Source organism: Thyridium curvatum (genome assembly GCF_004353045.1).
Source record: "Thyridium curvatum strain D216 chromosome Unknown NODE_17_length_530222_cov_84.051745, whole genome shotgun sequence".
Classification (NCBI taxonomy): Eukaryota; Fungi; Ascomycota; class Sordariomycetes; order Thyridiales; family Thyridiaceae; genus Thyridium; species Thyridium curvatum.
The window spans coordinates 265,925-285,296 of NW_022156772.1; the positions used below are offsets into that span (position 1 = coordinate 265,925).

The 19,372-nt window shown below is 54.5% G+C and overlaps 8 protein-coding genes across 8 annotated transcripts; 6 read left to right on the top strand and 2 right to left on the bottom strand.

Moving 5' to 3' along the window:
* Positions 1-421: 421 nt before the first annotated feature.
* E0L32_003801 (uncharacterized protein) lies at positions 422-1,203 on the top strand (the record flags this gene model as incomplete). The annotated part of the gene is made up of 2 exons (XM_031138142.1): positions 422-634; positions 718-1,203. 2 exons carry the CDS (start codon positions 422-424, stop codon positions 1,201-1,203), a joined length of 699 nt encoding a protein of 232 aa, XP_030998218.1.
* A 720-nt stretch (positions 1,204-1,923) lies between these two features.
* On the top strand, positions 1,924-4,167 carry E0L32_003802 (uncharacterized protein; the record flags this gene model as incomplete). Its single annotated transcript, XM_031138143.1, has 4 exons — positions 1,924-2,354; positions 2,408-2,505; positions 2,575-4,001; positions 4,045-4,167. 4 exons carry the CDS (start codon positions 1,924-1,926, stop codon positions 4,165-4,167), a joined length of 2,079 nt encoding a protein of 692 aa, XP_030998219.1.
* A 1,329-nt stretch (positions 4,168-5,496) lies between these two features.
* Positions 5,497-7,251, top strand: E0L32_003803 (uncharacterized protein; the record flags this gene model as incomplete). Its single annotated transcript, XM_031138144.1, has 1 exon — positions 5,497-7,251. The coding sequence occupies one exon, from the start codon at positions 5,497-5,499 to the stop codon at positions 7,249-7,251; it is 1,755 nt and encodes a 584-aa protein (XP_030998220.1).
* A 1,084-nt stretch (positions 7,252-8,335) lies between these two features.
* On the top strand, positions 8,336-10,204 carry E0L32_003804 (uncharacterized protein; the record flags this gene model as incomplete). The annotated part of the gene is made up of 1 exon (XM_031138145.1): positions 8,336-10,204. The coding sequence occupies one exon, from the start codon at positions 8,336-8,338 to the stop codon at positions 10,202-10,204; it is 1,869 nt and encodes a 622-aa protein (XP_030998221.1).
* Positions 10,205-10,853: 649 nt separating this feature from the next.
* Positions 10,854-12,303, bottom strand: E0L32_003805 (uncharacterized protein; the record flags this gene model as incomplete). Its single annotated transcript, XM_031138146.1, has 3 exons — positions 10,854-11,698; positions 11,761-11,904; positions 11,970-12,303. 3 exons carry the CDS (start codon positions 12,301-12,303, stop codon positions 10,854-10,856), a joined length of 1,323 nt encoding a protein of 440 aa, XP_030998222.1.
* Positions 12,304-13,195: 892 nt separating this feature from the next.
* Positions 13,196-14,917, top strand: E0L32_003806 (uncharacterized protein; the record flags this gene model as incomplete). Its single annotated transcript, XM_031138147.1, has 3 exons — positions 13,196-14,314; positions 14,373-14,822; positions 14,894-14,917. The coding sequence occupies 3 exons, from the start codon at positions 13,196-13,198 to the stop codon at positions 14,915-14,917; spliced, it is 1,593 nt and encodes a 530-aa protein (XP_030998223.1).
* Positions 14,918-15,157: 240 nt separating this feature from the next.
* On the bottom strand, positions 15,158-16,482 carry E0L32_003807 (uncharacterized protein; the record flags this gene model as incomplete). The annotated part of the gene is made up of 4 exons (XM_031138148.1): positions 15,158-15,814; positions 15,881-16,024; positions 16,084-16,251; positions 16,318-16,482. 4 exons carry the CDS (start codon positions 16,480-16,482, stop codon positions 15,158-15,160), a joined length of 1,134 nt encoding a protein of 377 aa, XP_030998224.1.
* A 983-nt stretch (positions 16,483-17,465) lies between these two features.
* On the top strand, positions 17,466-19,195 carry E0L32_003808 (uncharacterized protein; the record flags this gene model as incomplete). Its single annotated transcript, XM_031138149.1, has 6 exons — positions 17,466-17,798; positions 17,858-18,442; positions 18,499-18,712; positions 18,772-18,830; positions 18,894-18,920; positions 18,977-19,195. 6 exons carry the CDS (start codon positions 17,466-17,468, stop codon positions 19,193-19,195), a joined length of 1,437 nt encoding a protein of 478 aa, XP_030998225.1.
* Between the last annotated feature and the right edge of the window lie 177 nt (positions 19,196-19,372).

Genomic DNA, 19,372 nt, shown 5'->3' on the forward strand with positions numbered 1-19,372 from the left:
AGTTACTTGATGGATGTATCTCTCTCGACTTGTTTTTCCCGTGGAAAGGCACTTCAAATTTTCTACACAATGCTATCCAATTTGTGAAGTAAACAGACTTTCAGATGGTCTTCAAGCCTCCAAATAAACGCATGTAGAGAGTTCTTAGATCCAGCCCAGGCCGCCAAGAAGTTGCTTGAGACGGATGTCAGCACTTGCTCTTATTAGTTGGGCGCCCGCTGCCAATTGACGAGACAGGGGGCATGGAAGGAGCTCGCACTCGCGCTTCCAGCCATCCATCGCATTGAAATCGAAACTTCCCACGTAAACGTGCCTTGATCCTCATTCGATCACACGTCGCGCGTTCTCCGAACATCGCCACTCATTTTAAGGCTTTCATTCGCGCCGTCACAAGTTGTCGCACGGCCACTATCCCGTTATCATGACGACCCCAGCTGCGTGCGAGGCTGGCGGGTCGCAAGCTGCCCCGGTGGCCCCTGGAGTCGATCCCAATGCTGTCCCAACGGCCGAGACGCTGAGCGCCGCATGGGACCTCACTGTCCTCGACCGGGAAGGCAAACAAGTTCCCTTCAAGGACATTGTGAATGCCTCACCTCGGGTGCTCGTCATGTTCATCCGACATTGGTTCTGCCCCGTAAGCAATTTCTCCTCGCATTACATCTCACGCACGCCCTACCCTCGATGGTGGCGACATGAGGCGCTGATCAAGATAAACAGGCGTGCCAAACCTATATGCAAAAGCTTGTTGGTACGGTCACTCCGGAACTCCTCAGTAGCCTGCCCGTCAAGACGTCCATTGTCGTCATCGGCAACGGCGGTTACCAGCTGATCGACCATTGGAAGCGGGAGGCAAACTGTCCCTTCCCTGTCTACGCAGATTCGAATCTCAAGCTGTACGAAGCGTTCCAGCTGCCGCGTAGCATGGGTTCCAAAGGGTCTGACTACTATAACGGGAACGTCCTCCAGGGCTTCCTCAAGGCCATGTCGCAGGTCATCTGGATGCCGCACAAGGTCCACAAGGCCGGCGATCCGAGCCAGAACGGCGGTGAGCTGCTATTCGAACCTGCAGCAGCAGGCAAGAACGGTATGAAGGAGGTGACGTGGTGCCATCGAATGCAGCATGCGGCAGACCACGCCAAGTTTGAGGATGTCTTTAAGAGGTTGGGTATTGAGAACATCTCAAGGGTTGCAGGACCAGCATGAGTGGTATTTTACGGACTTGGTCTTTTTTCATGAGTTGGGCGTTCTCTCCGATCAGGAGATAATCGAAGGAGCGAGTGGTTTCACATTTCATATTCGGGGAATTTGCAGCTCTCGCCGCAGCACTCTTGTGTAATGTGGCAATTCTTTCCATGATTTCCCAATCACTGATTGAGGACCCTGAGTAGGAATGAACAATTTTACAGTCAAAGGTCTTACGTGGAGTTTCCCCTCGGCAACTTTAATCCTCGTACCCAGTGCCTATCACATCTTGCCAAATCGGCTGAGGGCATAACAGTTATCGACTACTTTTAAGGCATTAGAGGATTCTCTTTTGCATGACAAATTCATAGTACTCGTTGTTGCAGGCCTCTGTAAATTCTTAAGCGCAGCGAGATTGACCAAGGGTCTTATTGAAGCCATCTTCACGCACTACCTAACTATGGCCTGCCCATTTCCGTGAATGTTGGCGGGACTGTGAAGTGAACTCATTGAAATAAAGACAAACTGGAGGTCGTGGAGTGAGTTATTTGTCTGATGGCACGAATGACATGTTTCAACCCCGCTACCCCATGTCTGGTGGCTTTCTGCATAAATTGTCTCCAACATGTTGTTTACCTCAAATTATGACTCACATATCGCATAAATATTCGCATCCCATCCAGTCCTTTACTTTTACCAACTGGTTCTACCGACCGAAACAGGATTCCCACACTAGTCATCATGGCGGACGGCATCACCCAAAGTACTGCCAAGCTTCAGCTTGATGAGGAAACCGGAGAGATGGTCTCTAAGGGCGAATTGAAGAAGCGGATGCAGAAGAGGGCCAAGAAGGCAGCAGCAGCAGCAGCCGCAGCAGCTCGCGCCAGTACGGCTTTAACGTCTACCGGCGCCGGTGCCGGTGAAGAGCAACCATCTAGGAAGCAGCAAGCCAAGGCCGATTCATCCCAGCTTGATCCTGACGCCATGTTCAAACAAGGCTTTCTTGCCGAGGTCTTCAGACTCCGGCCGTCTGAGCAGGTGCTAACCCGCTTTCCACCAGAGCCCAATGGATTCCTGCACCTGGGGCATGCAAAGGCCATTGCTGTTAATTTTGGCTTTGCCAAGTATCATGGCGGCAAGACGGTTGGTACTGGAACCCCATCCGTAGATTGGTAGTGCTGATAAACGCCAGATCTTACGGTAAACAAACTCTACTTGTTCCAAGTGCTCTTGCTGACATGCGGCAAAGATTTGATGATACGAACCCTGACAAGGAGAAAGAAGAATACTTTCTGGCTATCGAAGAGACGATCCGCTGGCTAGGTAGGCTCAAAATCCTCCTAGATTTTGAAGCTTTGGACATCGTGGTTCTGACATGACCACTTTTTCTAGGCTTTGAACCATGTGCCATTACCTACTCCAGCGACAACTTTCAGAAGCTCTACGATTATGCCGAGGCATTGATTCGTTTGTCAAAGGCTTATGTCTGCCACTGCCAAGAGGCCGACATCAAGCTCCAGAGAGGTGGTCAAGACGGCAAAGAGGGGCCGAGATACCGCTGTGCTCATGCAGACCAAGACGTTGACACCAACCTGCACAAGTTCAGAGATATGCGTGACGGGAAATACGCGCCCCAGACGGCATTTCTCCGGATGAAGCAGGATATCGAGAGCGGAAATCCGCAGATGTGGGATCTCGCGGCGTACCGTATACCCAAGGATAGGCTACCACACTATCGCACCAAGGATGAGTGGTGTATCTACCCGACTTATGACTTTGCCCACTGCCTTTGCGACAGTATTGAGGGCATAACACACAGTCTCTGTACAACTGAGTTCGTTCTCTCTCGCGAGAGTTACGAGTGGCTCAATAAAAGCTTGGGTGTCTATGAGCCCATGCAGCGCGAGTACGGTAAGCACTTCAACCCGATCCGTAATACTGCCAGTAGTGCTTCTTATAGTGGTTCTAACCTCCAAGGTCGTCTAAATATCAACGGTACTATTATGAGTAAGCGAGGCCTCAACCGCCTTGTAGAGGAGCAAGTAGTTCGCGGCTGGGATGATCCTCGCCTGTACACGCTCTCTGCCCTCCGCCGAAGAGGTGTCCCACACGGTGCCATCCTGGCGTTTATCAACGAGCTAGGAGTTACTACGGCCAATACCGTGATTCAGATTCCACGCTTCGAACAAACTGTTCGAAGATACCTTGAGACTACGGTTCCGCGACTCATGCTTGTCCTGGATCCCGTTCCACTGGTGATTGACAACCTAGACGAGCTCGAAGCCCAAGAGGTGGACCTGCCCTTCTCTCCGAAGGATCCGACTATGGGGATTCACAAGCTGCCTATTACCAGGACGGTGTACATCGACCAGTCGGACTTTCGAGAGGTGGATTCTCCGGACTACTTTCGCCTGGCCCCTGGGAAGACGGTTGGACTGCTCCAGATCCCGTATCCTGTCAAGGCCACGACCTTTTCCAAGGACGCAACGACGGGGAGGGTTACCGAGATCCGGGCTCGGCTGGACAAGGAAAGCAAGAAGCCTAAAACCCACATTCAATGGGTGCCTGAAGGCTCACGCCAGGTCGAAGTCCGGCTTCACTCACCTTTATTCAAATCAGACGACCCTGCGGCTGTTGAAGGTGGCTTTATGAACGACATAGATACCGACAGCGAGACGGTGTACCCGTTGGCTCTGGTCGAGGCGGGATTCGAGACAGTGCGGAAGCGAGCACCTTGGCCCGCGGCTGCCGGTGAGAAGGCGGAAGAGAGCTTGGGTCCCGAAAGCGTCCGGTTTCAGGGCATGAGAGTTGCATATTTTGTAAGTGACTCCATATAGTCTCCGTGTTATTGGCTTGGGATAGTGGTCGCTTATCACATTTGGCCAGGCTGTGGATTCGGAAAGCACAGCAGACCGCGTCATCCTGAACCGCATTGTCTCACTGAAGGAAGATACCACCAAGAAGAAAGTAAACCAGGTTGCATAAAGCCGGGAACGCACAAAGCACCCATTGAGCAATGCAAGGCCCGCGACTATCCAAAACTACATATGTGCAGTCTCTAACCACCTGGTCCTATTCTCTACCTCCGATACAGCCTAGGCCGTTGTTCCAATCAGATACATGACCAGCATGCCGAGAAGCTCACAATGAACCTCGCAACAAGCCCATGGCTCCGCTCTCGGCCCATTGCACCATTTTCCAGGTCGTGTCATAACGTAACAGACATGTGCTCCAGAATTTTCGTCCTAGAGTGACTTATAGTAGTTGAGCCTATGATACTGGTTTTCAATTGTTTCGGTCCGCTAATGTAGACATCGAGTCTTCATTTCACCGTTCCAAGGACACAACTTGCAGATATATCAGTAGATGACACCTCTGCAAGTAAGTACTATAGCCTATCATCAGGGACAGGAGTCACAATGAGAAGTCGAATAATTCATGTCAGCTTGGAGAATGTGCTGGATGAATGGGACCTCTGCTAAACTCAAGACAGAGGCGGGCTCTGTCAACGGGCATGTGCACTTATTACGAAAGCGACAATGGAATCTGCGGGCTGAGCCCACTAGTTAGCGAGCTAGAATCGACACCAAATCCTTAGGAGGTCAAAATCCTGAAAACCCGCTCCAGACAGATTCTTTAAACCATAAATACAAACAATATTTTTGCGATTAAAAATTAGGATTCCTTCTCATATTATTTATGATTAACACTTTCTGTTTAACAATTCAAGGAAATATACAGTTTTCCCTATTAAAATTCTACTAAGATAGCTATTAAATATTAGTTTTAATATTTAAACATAGATATACACTTTAAAATAAGTAGTGCAACTCTTTAAAATATGTTAAGCTACTATAATAATAGAATAACATATGTAAAGGGCTTCTAAAAGGGGTTAGAAACCTTAATACTATTAAAATTAGTTGTCTTTGTTGGGCTATTTATATGGATGGCGAGGCCCACTTGGTAGGCTGATCTCCCAATCCTCAAACCACTCCCTCCTGGTCCTCACGAACTTCCTTCGCGACACACGGTTGTTCCGGCCAACAACTCAACAGGTATGATCTCTCTTGTGATGAGCTTAATTCATGGGCTTCCCCTCCATCGTGTCCAGCTCTGGACTTAATTTTGTTAACTCTCCAGAAGTGGCCAGGTGCGGAATTAATTCACACAACACCCCGCCGCCAGCTCTGCGCGGAGCGCGTCCTGCGACTCCTTCTTGACGCGGCGGGTGTACCATAACCTCTTTGCCTTGCGAGTATAAATCGACCTTTTTAATACGAAGATACGAACACCGAGAGATCCTCCGAGAGGATGGCAGTGCCTGCGGCCGTCGCCCCGCGGCGGCGCGAGCGCATAGAGATCAACATCCCCCTCCGCCGGCGCTACGTCCGGGGCTCCGGCCCCAAGTCCCAACCGATATCCCTCCTGCCGCCGCGCGACTCCGACGCCTTTATCGTCGACAAGGTCATCGACCCGGCGACCTCCCTGCCCGGGAAGCTGGGTCAGAAGAAGATATGCTACATCATCGGCTGGCCCGACCTGCCGGCGGCGCGCGTACTCATCCCCTGCTGCCGCGCGCTCGAGTACGTCTCCCCGGGCGTCATGGAGGACTGGGAGTACAGGGAATCGCTGCGCCGCGAGGAGGAGGAGTGGCAGAGCGCCGTCGACGAGGCCAAGGCCGCGTCCCTGAGGGAGGTCGCGCGTAAGCCGCGGGGCCGCCCGCCAAGGGGCTCGTACGTGGAGCGGCCGATCAGCCCCCCGCCAATGCCGGGTCGGAAGACGGAGGAGGAGCAAGGAGTCGTGCGCAAGAAGGTCTCTGGCCCGTCCCTGTCGACGCCGAGCAAGAGGCGCCTGGCGGATTTCCTGGAGGCGGGGGATGTGCTGGCAGGTGGTGGTGGAGTGGAGGATGTCACGGATGAGGACGAGCAGGCCATACTACAGCAGCTGCAGGGCGAGCTGTCCGATGGTGCGACGGATGCGATGAGCGGATTCGGCCTGTCGAGGAGTGAACACTCTGAGGAGGACATGGACGTCGATCTTGTGCCGACGCCCTTGACACAAGAGACTCAGGTGCCGCTTCCGAGCTATGTTGGCAGTTTCACGCCCATTCAGCAGATCACTCTTAGCCCAGTGAAGACAGCCACATCTGCGCCGCCGGAACCTGCAGTCATCAGGAAAGAAACCCGGATTTCGCCACCGCTCTTGGGCATGAAGCCCAAGAACCAGAGTACAAAGCCAGGCCCGGCTGTGAATGGCCATGCGCCCTGTCCATCAGCAGCAAAAACACAGGAAGCCAAAGCAATGCTGCAGAAGAAAAAGCCAGGACCAAAGCCACGCGGTAAAGACACAGTTCAGGCCAACGGTACTACAGGACTATTGCCGGAGCACCGGAAAGATCAGGCCAGACCGCCCACTCAGAAGAAGCCAAAGACCTCGCCGGCCCCGCCAGCCTCCTCAAAGCCCGACCTCGGAGCACTAGGCAAGCTCCAGGACCAGTCAGCCGCCGCCGCCGAGACCACCGCCCAGGCAGAGCAGGCGTACGAGGTTAAGCGCCTCGAAGGCGACCAATGGTTCGAGCTCGAGGACGGCCGCATGGTGCGCTACTACAAGGTGCGGTGGGTCGGCGACTGGCCGCCGGACCAGAACCCGACGTGGGAGCCCGAGGAGAACATCTCGCGGAGTTTGGTCAGGAAGTACCTCAAGCGCAAGGAGAAGAAGGAGGCCGGAGGGTCTAGTCTGCCCTCGACGCCGCAGAAGAAGCAGCAGCAGCAGCCGTCTGGCAAGAAGAAGGGGCCGAGCGCGCAGAGAACGCTGTCCCCCTGGATGGGCAGCCGCAAGTTCTCGAGTGTGCAGGAGGCTTTTGAAGGCGAGGACGAAGGTCGTGCGGACAGCGAGGGTCGGGTTCATGACGCCAATGACGCCCTTCATGGAACCGAAGAGCCGCAGGACGATGATGAGTTCAAGGTCACCGAAGATAAGACATCGCTTTCGGTGTCGTCGCCTCCGCCCCGGACTAGTCTCGGAGTCAATCTGGCGAGGCAGTTTTCCATGTTTGGCAAGAGGTAGACGCCTGCATGACCGCCGACATTAGTGACCGGCAGTTCCTTATGGCAATGGCGTTGTTGATCCCCGGGAAGCATGGCCTGGTTGGATGATGCCCAAACATAAAGTAGAAAAGCGGCTGCTGCAGAAAGTCGAGGAGAGAGTCGAGAGCATCCACGAGACATAGGTCGATACCCTAACGATTAATGAAATCAAGTAATTCCCTAACAAGTATGATATCGGTTGAGATCATCAGCCTTCATCTGTGTGTCTAACCGCAGATCATCAAGCTGCCAAGTCACATTAAACCTCACTGAGCTGTTGTCGACATAATATAGGACAGCCTCATCACATCTCTCCTCCGAGTCAGATCCCCCTTGTTCCAGGGAGGGTTCCAGGGGGCAAGTCATCACATGAATAATTCACAGTGAAATTGGACCTCCTCACCACTAAGCAGTCAGATTGGGAACACATCGGAGAACAATTCTCAGCACAAGAGATTGAATTGCTCGGAAGGTGAGCAAGGTCCCCCAAGAGCATTCAGTCGGAGCTTTCGGCCTCATTCACTGTTCTTGGCTTCTCACTTTCAAGTTAATTGAGACCCACCTGTGCATTTTCATCTGATGTGTTCATCTCATGTTTTTTTTTTTCATTGTCTGCTCTCTCATTAACTGAATTACCCGGCGGCCGGCCGGAGACCGACCTTGTCCCTCTTCTCTCATTCACTTAGCAGACAGGAGGTCTTCTCACTACAAAAGCCTTTTCTCCTCCCCTCTTCTCCTCCCCTCTTCTCCTCCTTCCATCTCCTCCCCCCATCTCCTATCCCTTCTATCCCTTCATCTTTGTCTTTCTGTTTTGTGTTTCTTCATCAAATCAGCAAGATCTCTTCTTCCTTTACCACTGCTTCCAATAGAAGGTGGTTTTTCGTTCATCCTTCAGTCAAGCCTGACGTACCCGTCTTCACAAATCAGTACATCACCTCTTTGGCCTTGTAACCATGGCTCGGGTTTTCCAAACTGCTTCGCAGGTTTGTCCCATCAATGTTCTTTCAATATCTGATATACCAGGGACATACTGACATGGCACCAAGGACTTCCGTCATCTCCTAATGCACCTACTTGATGATTTAACCGACAAGCCTCGTCTTGCGTTCAGAATACAGAAGCGCTATGATGAAAATCTGGAGCGATCTTATGAACAACTTGTCGAAATAAGCCGCCTCTGCAGGGAGAAATGTGAGCTTTGGGAGAAGAATAGAGTTCTCGAGAACAAGTCACAGACTCTTGAGAACGAGAACGCATCTCTTCGTGAGGAGCTTGCGGCCCTCCGTACGAGCCGCCAGGATGAAGGTACTACCGACGTCAGCGATGACACCAAGGACCTCGTACACGTTGAGGAGCGAGGCGATGACGACCTGCTGTGTGACTCCAGCCCTGCCCACTCCATCTCGAGTCCTTCTTCGACGGCTCAGGAGCTACCTGACACTCAGGCCCACTCCCCCCCGGCTGCTTCATTTGTCCTGGATGACGAGCCTTCATCACCCGCTTCGTCGTTTGTCCTGGTTGACGAGCTTTCATCCCCAGCTTGCAGCTCCACCACTATTGCAGAGCTTGGCATCTCTGATGCTGCTCCTGTGACCCCGGGCGCCCCTTGCCCGTCCCATGTGGCAATTCCTACCGGATCTCTCGAATCGGACTCGAACTACCCGCAGAACGAAGTCCGCCGCGTCTACTGCAGCGCACTCGAGCTGGAACTTGGGATGAGCCTATACAACCATGTCGGGACCACTGAGAGCCCTGTTCCTAGTGAAGTCGATGACACGGATGTTCGACCTACAGAGTGGATCAGCGAGGATGAGGAGCTTCGAGAGGGTTGCATTGAGATGCATTATGGCACGAGTTACCGCTCTCCTCTCCCGGAGCTTCCCGGCGTTCTCACGTACGGTATCCAATACCGTCCTGACGCCGTAGTCCGCTATCCCGACGAAGCTGCTCTCGATGTTCCCAGCAGCGATCTGCGGACTGTGACAATCTCCAATATCCCTGCTGGACACCAGCTCCGCGATGTTCTCCAGCGCGTTCGCGGAGGGGGTGTGCACAAGGCTATCCTAGCTGACACTCGTGCTCTCGGACAGGGTATGACTGCAATGGTGAAGTTTATTTCGGCAGATGATGCTTCCAACTTCGTAGGTGCCGCCCAGGAGTTGGCGACCCCGAAACGCGCCGCCGACATCGCATACCCGTGGAAGGTGACTCTCACCGGAACTCCGGCATACCCGGACCACACCTTTGTCACCGACGCCATCGAGGAGGAAGGAGCCACGCGATGCCTCATGGTTCGTGGTGCCTCCATCGACGACATGCTGGAGCTCCTTTCTGGTCTCGGTCTCGATTTTCGCCGGGCTCCCCACAAGGTTTCCGTCCTCGAGGACGCGTTTATCGACCACAAAGGAAGGCTATTCCTGAACTTTGCAGACATCGCCGTGGCGGTCAATGCTCGCCACACCATCCGCGTCACAGAACGCCTCAGTGACATCAACCAGCGCATTAGCTACGCCATGGATCACTGCCAGGGCTGCGTCTGCGAGCTGGCTAAGCCGAGCGAACCAGTCTCGTGCGGTTACATGAGCTTCAAGGACATCTCGCTCCACTGCAATATCTTGACTATCATCACCTTCCGCCAGTCGATGAAGGGCTACTTGAACACGTTCACGGTCAAGGCCTTGGACCCCAACGATCACGGATCAAAGCGTCTATATCATATGCACGCTCTCCCATGGACCGAGGATCAGATGAAGAGTCTCAAGGCTAAGGTGTCCTGCGATGCTTGCAAGGCTGGCGAGCAATGCGACCAGCATGAATCCCCGCCGCACTGGGGCGAAGGCACGGCTTTCTTCTCACTTGAAGAGCACGACATGCTCCACCACCTCATCGTGGCTCCAGGTACCGACATCTGGCACTACTGTGACTCGCAGTAGTGGTAAGCCATGCACAATTTTCCATCTTTCTTTTTTTTCTTTTGTTCGCGGCGGCGACTTGCGAACTCAAACACTCCACGATCATGAGTTGCTTCATTGCTATGTCGGGATTTGGGACGGCCAGTGGTTTTCATACAGGCGACTGGAGTTCATTCGGGCATATCTCAATCGGGTTCTCTCTATCTCTTTCTTTGCGGAGTCTTCAGTCAGCTTTGCGCTGGGGAATATTACAAGCAAGGAGCTTGTATCGCCTGGGTTTTCTTTTCATGGGCAATTGGTGATGGGTAGGTAGTTTAGCAGCACGGATTATTGCTAGCACAAATACTCCTTACGGACATGACTTTGCGTCTTATTCTGGCACGTCACTTGATGGTGGCATTTGCTTTTGTGTTCTTATTGATGCTCAACAGTCTCATACAGGGCAACAGAATCAAACACAGATAACGAGAAGGGGAGTACCTCCAGTGATCATCCCTGACGCTTTAATATTGCACAGGAACGTCGCGAAACATAGCGCAAATTGGTGGAACAGTACCGCTCGTTAATACCGTTCCATGGAGTTGGACTCGTGCGAATTGCCCAAAGACTGGAAACCACTCTTCCGGAAGTTGAAACATGCAGAGTCCGATTTCACCCATTATTATACATGCTAATACGTTTCATCGCCAGCTGACGCCTTCTCCATGTCTCTCCTCCACTGCTCCTTGACCTCGGCCAACAGACCTTCCTGGGTCAGCACATCGATAGCCGTTCCCGCAAGCGCCTTGCCAACCCTCAAACTCCTCTCAAAAGCATCCTTGGTCCCCGACGCCTCTGTGAAGTCCGGGCTGTGCGGCCCGTTCCCCTGTGGGCCAGGGCGGATCGAGAAGCCAGGGTTCAGACTCGGCATCTCGTAGCTGATGTCTCCCTGGTCGCTGCTAGCCGAGGTCCTGCCCCGGATCTCATCGACGTCCTGGTCCTCGGCGATGCGACTCGGGGGATCCAGGGCGTTGAAGTAGCGGGCATACGACCTGCCCAGGACCCGGTTGGGCACGTGGTCCTTGTAGGCCTGCTCCTCCTCGACCTCGAGCCGGGCCCCCGTCGCCAGCGCGCCGGCCTCGAAGCACCGGTCCACTTTCCCACGCAGCACGTCGAGGCGCGACTGCAGATTGGCGCGCACGACGAAGACGCCGGCGGCGCGGGCGTGGATGATGTTGGGCGCGAGCCCGCCGTCGGTGATGTGGCCCTGGATGATGTCGCCGGGCATGGTCTGCTGGCGCAGCATCGAGAAGCCGTTGTACGCCGCGACCATGGCGTCGAGCGCGTTGATGCCGAGCCACGGGTTCGCGGCGGCGTGCGTCTCGCGGCCGTGGTAGACGGCGCTGAAGCGCGTGTAGGCGGTCGTGCGGGTCAGCGCGCAGTCCGCGACGATGCCCGGGTGCGAGATGAGGTTGAGGTCGACCTTGTGCTCGCGGTATGCGCCCGCCTTGATCATTCGGATCTTGCCGCCGCCGCCTGGGATCGGTCGTCAGCTGGTTTCCGGGAACACAGCCATGGCAGATCGGGGGTGTTCAAACCTTCTTCGGCCGGCGTGCCGAATAAGACAACTTTGCCTTTGATGTTGAACCGGCGCATCATCTCCACAGTTGCTAGAGCACCGGCCACCGAAGCCGAGGCGATGAGGTTATGGCCGCATGCGTGCCCGATGCCCGGGAGCGCATCTGACCGACGGCACCTTGTTAGCAAGACCCAGGACACGAAACTTGATCAAGGACGGAAAACACACCCATTTCGGCGTTGAAGGAAACGACCGGCCCCTTCTTGCCGGTGTCATAGACGGCGTACCAGGCCGTGTCCATGCCGTATGCCGACCTCGTCACCTTCCAGCCCTTCCTCTTCTCCATAAACGAAGTGAGGGCCTCATGGGCGATGTACTCCTCATAGTTCAGCTCGGGGTTGTCGTGGATCTTCTTGTTGACCGGCCACAGCGCGTCGCCGATGCTGTCGACATAATTGCTGATGTCGGACAAATAGTCCGGTACCGGGTTCTCTCCCGACAGGCGGCCCGCCTCCTCATGCGAGATGATCACAAAGCCGTCCTGCTCGAGGTCCTCCGTCATCGTCACTATCTTGCAGCTTTCGCGACAGATTGCGACAGATGGTTATTGTTGACTTCACTAGGACGGCTTCAAAGCTGCTGCACACCTGAAGCTGATTCACCCAGGCACCATCACACGACAATACACACACTAACGTGGGGTTTCTTATCTTTTAGCGGAGGAAACGCGATGGATGAGGGTGGAGCTGGGCTGTTTTCCGACTTCGCATTCGGGGACTCGGCCGACGTTATGCCTAACTTTGGTCTAACGTCCCGGAAATCGGGCAAGGTTTGACTGGTCGTGCCGCATGGTTATTACTCGTGGGTGTGCAGCCATTGACCTATCAATTGACTAGCACCCGGCCTGCGGAGGCCAGGAGCTCAAATTTCGATCCATTTCTCATGTATCGGCTCATCCCAAGTGGGTGATCCCACTGCCTAGTCTTGGTGATCAGCTTCTTAGCTGGGAGTCTATTACTTACACCGACAGTGTCGGGGAGGGTTGCTTTTCCCCGATCTTGGACTTTACCATCCTTGGGTCTCTTCTCGGGTCGCGACGACATAAGCATTTAGATCCTCCCCAATTGACTAGTCTTATCTTTTCAGAGAAAAAGTACCCAGGCGCCGTCGCACTGGTAGCGGCAGCGCAGCACGCGAGCGATTCCCTGCCCGTCAGTAGTCGAAGAATGCGACGGGCTATTCAGTAAACTGGCCCACGTCTGTCTGATAAGACCTCCGATGTCCAGGGTCTAGGCATCGGGCACAAAAAGTTGCGATTCCGCTGTGCCTCGTCGCCCTCGAGGCCTGCCTCTGCTTCTGCCTTGTGTGGCTCGATTCCCTCCCCATCTTGAAGCCCTTCAGCAGCGCACATTGCCCTTCCAGGCCCAGTCAGCCCTAGGCAGCAGAAGCTCAACATGACCCAGGACTCGAATGCCGATCAAGAGAAGCGGGTGGGTGGTGGCGGCGGGGACGGCATCGCGCCCGTCGCGGCGGCACACGATCACCACCCCGACTTCTCCAAACTCGACGTCAAAGACGAGACGGGCGACCTGGCCGCCGCCGCCCTCATGAATGGCGAGGCAGACAAGGCCGCATCCAAAAAGATCCTGCGCAAGATCGACATGTACATCCTGCCCTTCCTCTGCGCCACCTACGCCCTCCAGTTCATCGACAAGACCTCGCTCGGCTACTCGTCCGTCTACGGCATCATCCAGGACAACCACCTCGTCGGCCAGGACTACTCATGGGCTGCCTCAATCTTCTACTTCGGCTACCTCCTGTTTGAGTATCCCGGAGTGGCGATCCTGCAGCGGTTTCCCGTGGCCAAGTTCCTGGGCATCAACATCATCCTCTGGGGCGCGATCCTGATGTGTACAGCCGCGTGTTCCTCCTTCGCCAGCCTCGCGACTGTGCGCTTCCTGCTGGGCGTCTTCGAGGCTACCATCTCGCCTGGCTTTGTTGCGGTGACTGGTATGTGGTGGACGCGCCAGGAGCAGGCGTCGCGCTCGGCGCTGTGGATATCCTTCCTGGGAGTCGGCAGCTTCGTCGGCACGCTGATCGCCTTCGGCATCGGGCACATCACCGGCAGCCTGTCGCCTTGGAAGTACATCTATCTCATCCTCGGCGCCATCACCGTTATTTGGGGCGTCGTCTTCTACCTCTTCGTGCCCGACGGCCCGGCCCAGGTCCGGTGGCTGAACGAGGAGGAGAAGGTCATCGCCATCCAGCGCCTGATCGAGAACAAGACGGGCACCAAGAGCCGACGGTTCGTTAAGGAGCAGGTCTACGAAGCAGTCGTCGATCCCAAGATTATTATCCTGGGCTTGATCTCCTTTGTCAACGCGATCGCGTCCGGCGGCCTGTCGTTTGGCTCCCTGCTCGTCAACGGCCTGGGCTTCAACCCTATCCAGACCACGCTCATGCAACTGCCGCTGTCTGCTATTCAGCTCATTGCGCAGCTCGCCGCTGGTTTCCTCGCCAGCAAGATCAAGAAGTCCCGTCTGCACATCGGCTCCCTCTGCATGATCCCTCCGGTAAGCGACCTCCCTCCCCCACCCACGTCTCAAATGTCACATAAGAAATGAAACACAGATGTTAACAAAGTCCTCCCAGATTATCGGCACCTGCCTGATCAACCAGCTGCACACAGACAACAAGTGGGGCCGCCTCGTCGGCCTCTGGCTCCTGGGCAGCTACCCGGTCGGCTTCATGGTCATCCTCGGCCTGCTCTCGACCAACATCGCCGGCAGCACCAAGCGCTCTGTCGCCTCGGGCTGGGTCTTCGTCTGCTACTGCGTGGGCCAGATCGCGGGGCCCCAGTTCTTCAAGTCGTCGCAGGCGCCCTCGTACCACAGCGGCATCGTCGCCATGCTGTGCGGCTTCGTGCTCAACCTCGTGCTGAACCAGGTCCTGCGCCTGCTCTACGTGCTCGAGAACCGCCGCCGCGACCGGGACCTCGAGGGCAAGTCCGAGGAGGAGCTGGCGGACATGAAGAGGGAGAGCGAGCTGCAGGGCTTCGAGGACGTGACGGACAAGCACAATGTGAGTGTTCTTTCTCGTTATCTGTCTTTTCGGGTCATGAGGTGGTTTTACTGACACTTGCTTCTCTTAAGGTCATGTTCCGCTATGTTTTGTAGTTGTCTCGGTTGGACTTTTGTGACTACCTAGGTAATTATCAAAGGCGGCGTCTGACGTGAATGGGTTTAAGGTGTCGCGTTGTGGCTCGGTTGGTGAAAGAAGACGAGATATTTTTGATAATTCACTCGATTCATTTCAATGCAATTTGCCTCCGTGGTTGATGAGCAGGGATGGAAGAACCCTAGGAACTTGCTTGTCCTTTCCTTGAAACCCAGAAACACGATACAATTGTTCTTCACCTACGCAGCCTGGTCCTCAATCTCCAGGTTGCCCACCTTGAACGTCGCCCCCCTCTTGTCCGCATAGTCGTCATGGTCGTGGTAGTTCTTCACCCGCTCCCGCACGTACTGCAGGCCCGTCACCGGCTCCCCGCGCGCGTCCGCCTCGGTCACCAGGCCCAGCCTCCGCAGCAGCGGCGAGTCGGCGGCGGGCTTGATGTCGACGCCGTCGCCCGGGCGCACAAAGTAGAAAAGGCCCTGCCGGTAGAGGTGCGCCTGGTCCTCGGGCGGCCGCACGACGCGGTGCACCGTCGACCGCAGGTAGCCCGCCGACCAGAACTGCAGCGTGTCGCCGACGTTGCACACGATGCCGCCGTCGACGGGCGGCACGTAGCGCCACGGGTCCGACGACGACGACGACGCGTCGTCCGTCTTGATCTGCAGGCCCGCGACGTCCTGGCTCCACAGCAGCGTCAGGGAGCCGAAGTCCGTGTGTGCGCGGGACCAGGTGCGCTCGACCTTGAGGTCGTCGGCCAGGGGCCGCGGGTGGTAGACCATGTAGCGCAGGTGGTCCTCACTCGGGGAGTCGTAGGCATGGCGCGAGGAGAAGTAGTCCTCGGGCAGCTCGAGGATGATGGCGAAGAGGGTGAAGACTTTGGCGGCGAGTTCGGAAGAGCGCTGTTTGGATAACGGGGAGTGGTCAGTAAAAAGACATCGCGCATACCTTTGTGTACATGTGCTTACCCTTGAGAAGTCTTCGATCTCTGTCCTGTACGTTTCGAAGAAAGGATGGAACGGCTGGTTGGCGTATTGCGGGATGAACTTTGGGATGTTGACTGATTCGACGTTGCTGAGGACGTTGGTGCCCATCATCTTCTTGTCGTTGTTCTGCGACGAATTACAGTTAGCGAAGAGCTTGTCTGAGTCACTCATTTCCATCCACCTACTGGTCGGTATCCAAAGTAGTTTCCCACAGCAAAGTCGCAGCGATTATCTTCTCGATTCTTGTCCTCGAGGGGGAGGCTGAAGAAGCCTTGCCCGATGTCATACTGGCGCTCAACCTCCTCACGGGAGAAACCGGTGTTGATTAAACTGAAAAAACCAGTCTTATGCACCTGCAATAGCATGTGCGAGTTAACAATGATGACCGTAGCTGAGATCTTGAGTAAACATCCACATACAGCGTGCCGCAGTTCCTCAGCCAGCTCCTGCTTACCGCCGGGCAGATCATACCTGCTCATATCAATGACAGCAATGTCCGCCCACGGGAGCTTCTCGGTCGTCTTTGCCGGCCGCTCCCACCTCTTCAACGATGGTGCGGCCTGTGGGGTAATTGCGGACGGCATTGTGTGCTGTGATTACTGCACATGGAAGTTGCGGGTGGTGTGTATAGTAATCATTAAGCCCATTTCACTTTATCTTGGGAGAACCATGTCTCAAGAAACCACCACGTTTATATGCCAGGATTCAATAACTCCATTGGGTCTCGGGTATAGTGGTCTTTTGGCCGTGGCGGATGGTTTTGGTTGCTGGGTCCCGCATTCACTGAGCACGCCATCGCCGGGATTTGAAGTTTGACTCCGCAGTGAGATGTAAACGCCATATTATAAGTGCATGGCGAGATCGCACCATATCCAACCGCTAAGTAGACCACGCGATGCTATTTGATATTCAGTCCCTTACTCAATTTTCCCGGTGAAAAGCCAGCTTCTTCTTTCCATTCTATTGGCTAGCACCTGGTTCTTGGGCGGCTCTCCAAGGCGGTCTAAGCTCTTTGGAGGAAAGAGCATTGCTTGGACAAAGATCAGAGTGGTTTTGAGGTCCCAGTAACCTTAAGGTTGCTCTCAAGAGTAGTTAATCAGGCGTGCAAGAACGCTAACAAGAGTACTTCGGTGCCAACAAGTGTCACACTATCTGGCCTCTGTCTTGACCAGTCAGAAGTAAGGGAAGACGTAGCCTATTGTACTTGTGATAAAGCAATATTAGAACTATCTACCCTAATATCTCTCGAGATATTACTCACTGGGAAAAGAGGCCTAAAGCGGTGTGGCTGTTATCGCTTCGAGCTCTGGGTTGAGATGGCGTGCTTTCGACTCCAGTCTGAGCAAGATGCGGCTTTCGGGAATAACAGACACTTGCAAGTAGACAGTTGAAAATAGTGGCATGGGCAGAAATAAAAACTCTTTGTAGATCCCCATAGACCTTCCCCAAGTCATGTCTAAGGGTTCCATCCAATGCTCAGCGACTCCGTGGCCTTGTCGAACTTTGGCTGTTTTCTTCTTATCCGCATACAAGACATCACATCCAACTTTCCGTCAACTCGCTCGCCATGCTGTCCCGGACCAAGAGTGCCAGGCCGTCCCTGGACGCGAAGCCGCTTCTCAAGCGAGCACACCGGAAAGTGGACAAGCGGCTGCTGCTGTGGTACTCCTTCGTCTACCTCATCATGCGCATCCACGTGTCAAACATCAGTAACTCGGCCATCATGAACGTCGAGGCCGGCACGGGCATTCGGAAGCAGCTCGGCAACCTATCCAGTTCGCAATGGGCCTGGGCGCTCAGCATATTCTACTACCCGTACATGTTCGCGGAGCCTCTTGCCACCCTCGCTCTCAAGCGATTCTCGCCTTCTGTGTGGATGAGCCGCATCATGGTTACCTGGGTATGTGTCCAGACCCCGAAAATACCTCGTCTGGACAGAGTGCTGACATGGTGTGATAGGGTATCATCTCCATGTGCCAGGGCGCCACGCAAAACTACGCTGGCATTCTGGCCTGCCGCTTCTTCCTGGGCCTTGCCGAAGCCGGCTTCTACCCCGGCGTCCTTTACCATCTCAGTTTCTGGTACCCCACGGAGAGGCTGCCGCTCCGCATCGGCTTCTTCTATGCCTGCGGCATGTTCTCCGGCACCATTAGCGGACTCCTCGCCTACGCCATCTCTTTTATGAATGGCATCTCCGGCCTTGCTGGCTGGCGGTGGCTGTTCATTCTAGAAGGCATTCCGGCTATTCTCTGTGGTGTCGTGACCTTCTTCTTCCTCCCCAACTATCCTGAGACAGTCAAGTTCTTGACCGACGCCGAGAAGGAGGCCATCATCGACGATCTGCCGGAACAAGCACCAAAAATGAATGCTAAGACTCTGAACTTCGACCAGATCAAGGAGCTATTCAGAACTCCTAGCTTCATTCCTTTCTCTTTCATCTGGATCACCCACGGCATTGGCGGGTGGGGTATCTCCTTCGTGTTGCCCACGGTCATCTACGAGCTGGGCATTCAGGGCTCCGCTGCGTCGCAACTGATGACTATGGTAAGATTTTTATCCTAGACAAGCTAGGGAACATCAAGTGCTGATATCATCGCCAGCCGGCTTTTACGATGGTTTTCATCATCTTGCTTTCCCTCGCCTTTTTGACGCACACCAAGCGCCTGAACCCATTCGTTGCTGGGCTCTTCGTCGAGAGTGTTCAGATTGTGTGCTACATCCTCCTCATCACGGTCAAGAATGCGGTAGCCAAATACATATTCGTAATCACTGCCACTGCTGCCTCTCAAAGCTTCTATCCTCTCCTGTGGCCTGGTAAGTCCGCATTGTTGTCCGTGTATAATAAGAATTGGCATGTTGACGCTTCAATCAAGAACGTATCCGAGCGGCCAAAGGAACCACCTCTGCAGGCCTGGCGATTGGCTGCACGAACGTATGTGATCCCTACCTCAATTCTTGCGCTATCAAGAGCTTGCCGCTGACTTTGCCATTCTAGGCTCTGGCTCAACTGATGGGCATTGTGGTATGTAAATGCTTTCTCCAAGGATATAGGCATCCGCGCTCATAGTTGGTTTCTAGGGACCCCAAATCTACCAACCAAAGTTTGGCCCATCGTACAGAATCAGCTACTGTGCATCCATCGGCCTGCTCGTCGGAACTCTCATCTCGGTCTCTGCAGCTTGGTGGGCAGTGCGGGTTGAGGATCGCAGAGCGAAATCGTCTGGGCTCTTCGCCGGGTCGGGAAATTCGAGCGTCCAGCAGGTTGAGTCGCAGAAGGCTGAGAAGTCGCCAGCTTGAATATCTTGCTGGACGATAATTAGTTGTGTGGTTCTTTGGCCCCCCAGTTTCTGATACTTGTAGAACTCAGCCCAATCATTCCTTGTCCATCTCACGTAAGATCCCTGTCCATGCCACAATAGCCCAGCGGTGCCCAACGTATCAGATGGAAAGGAAGGGCCCCCGCACTCTGTCGGG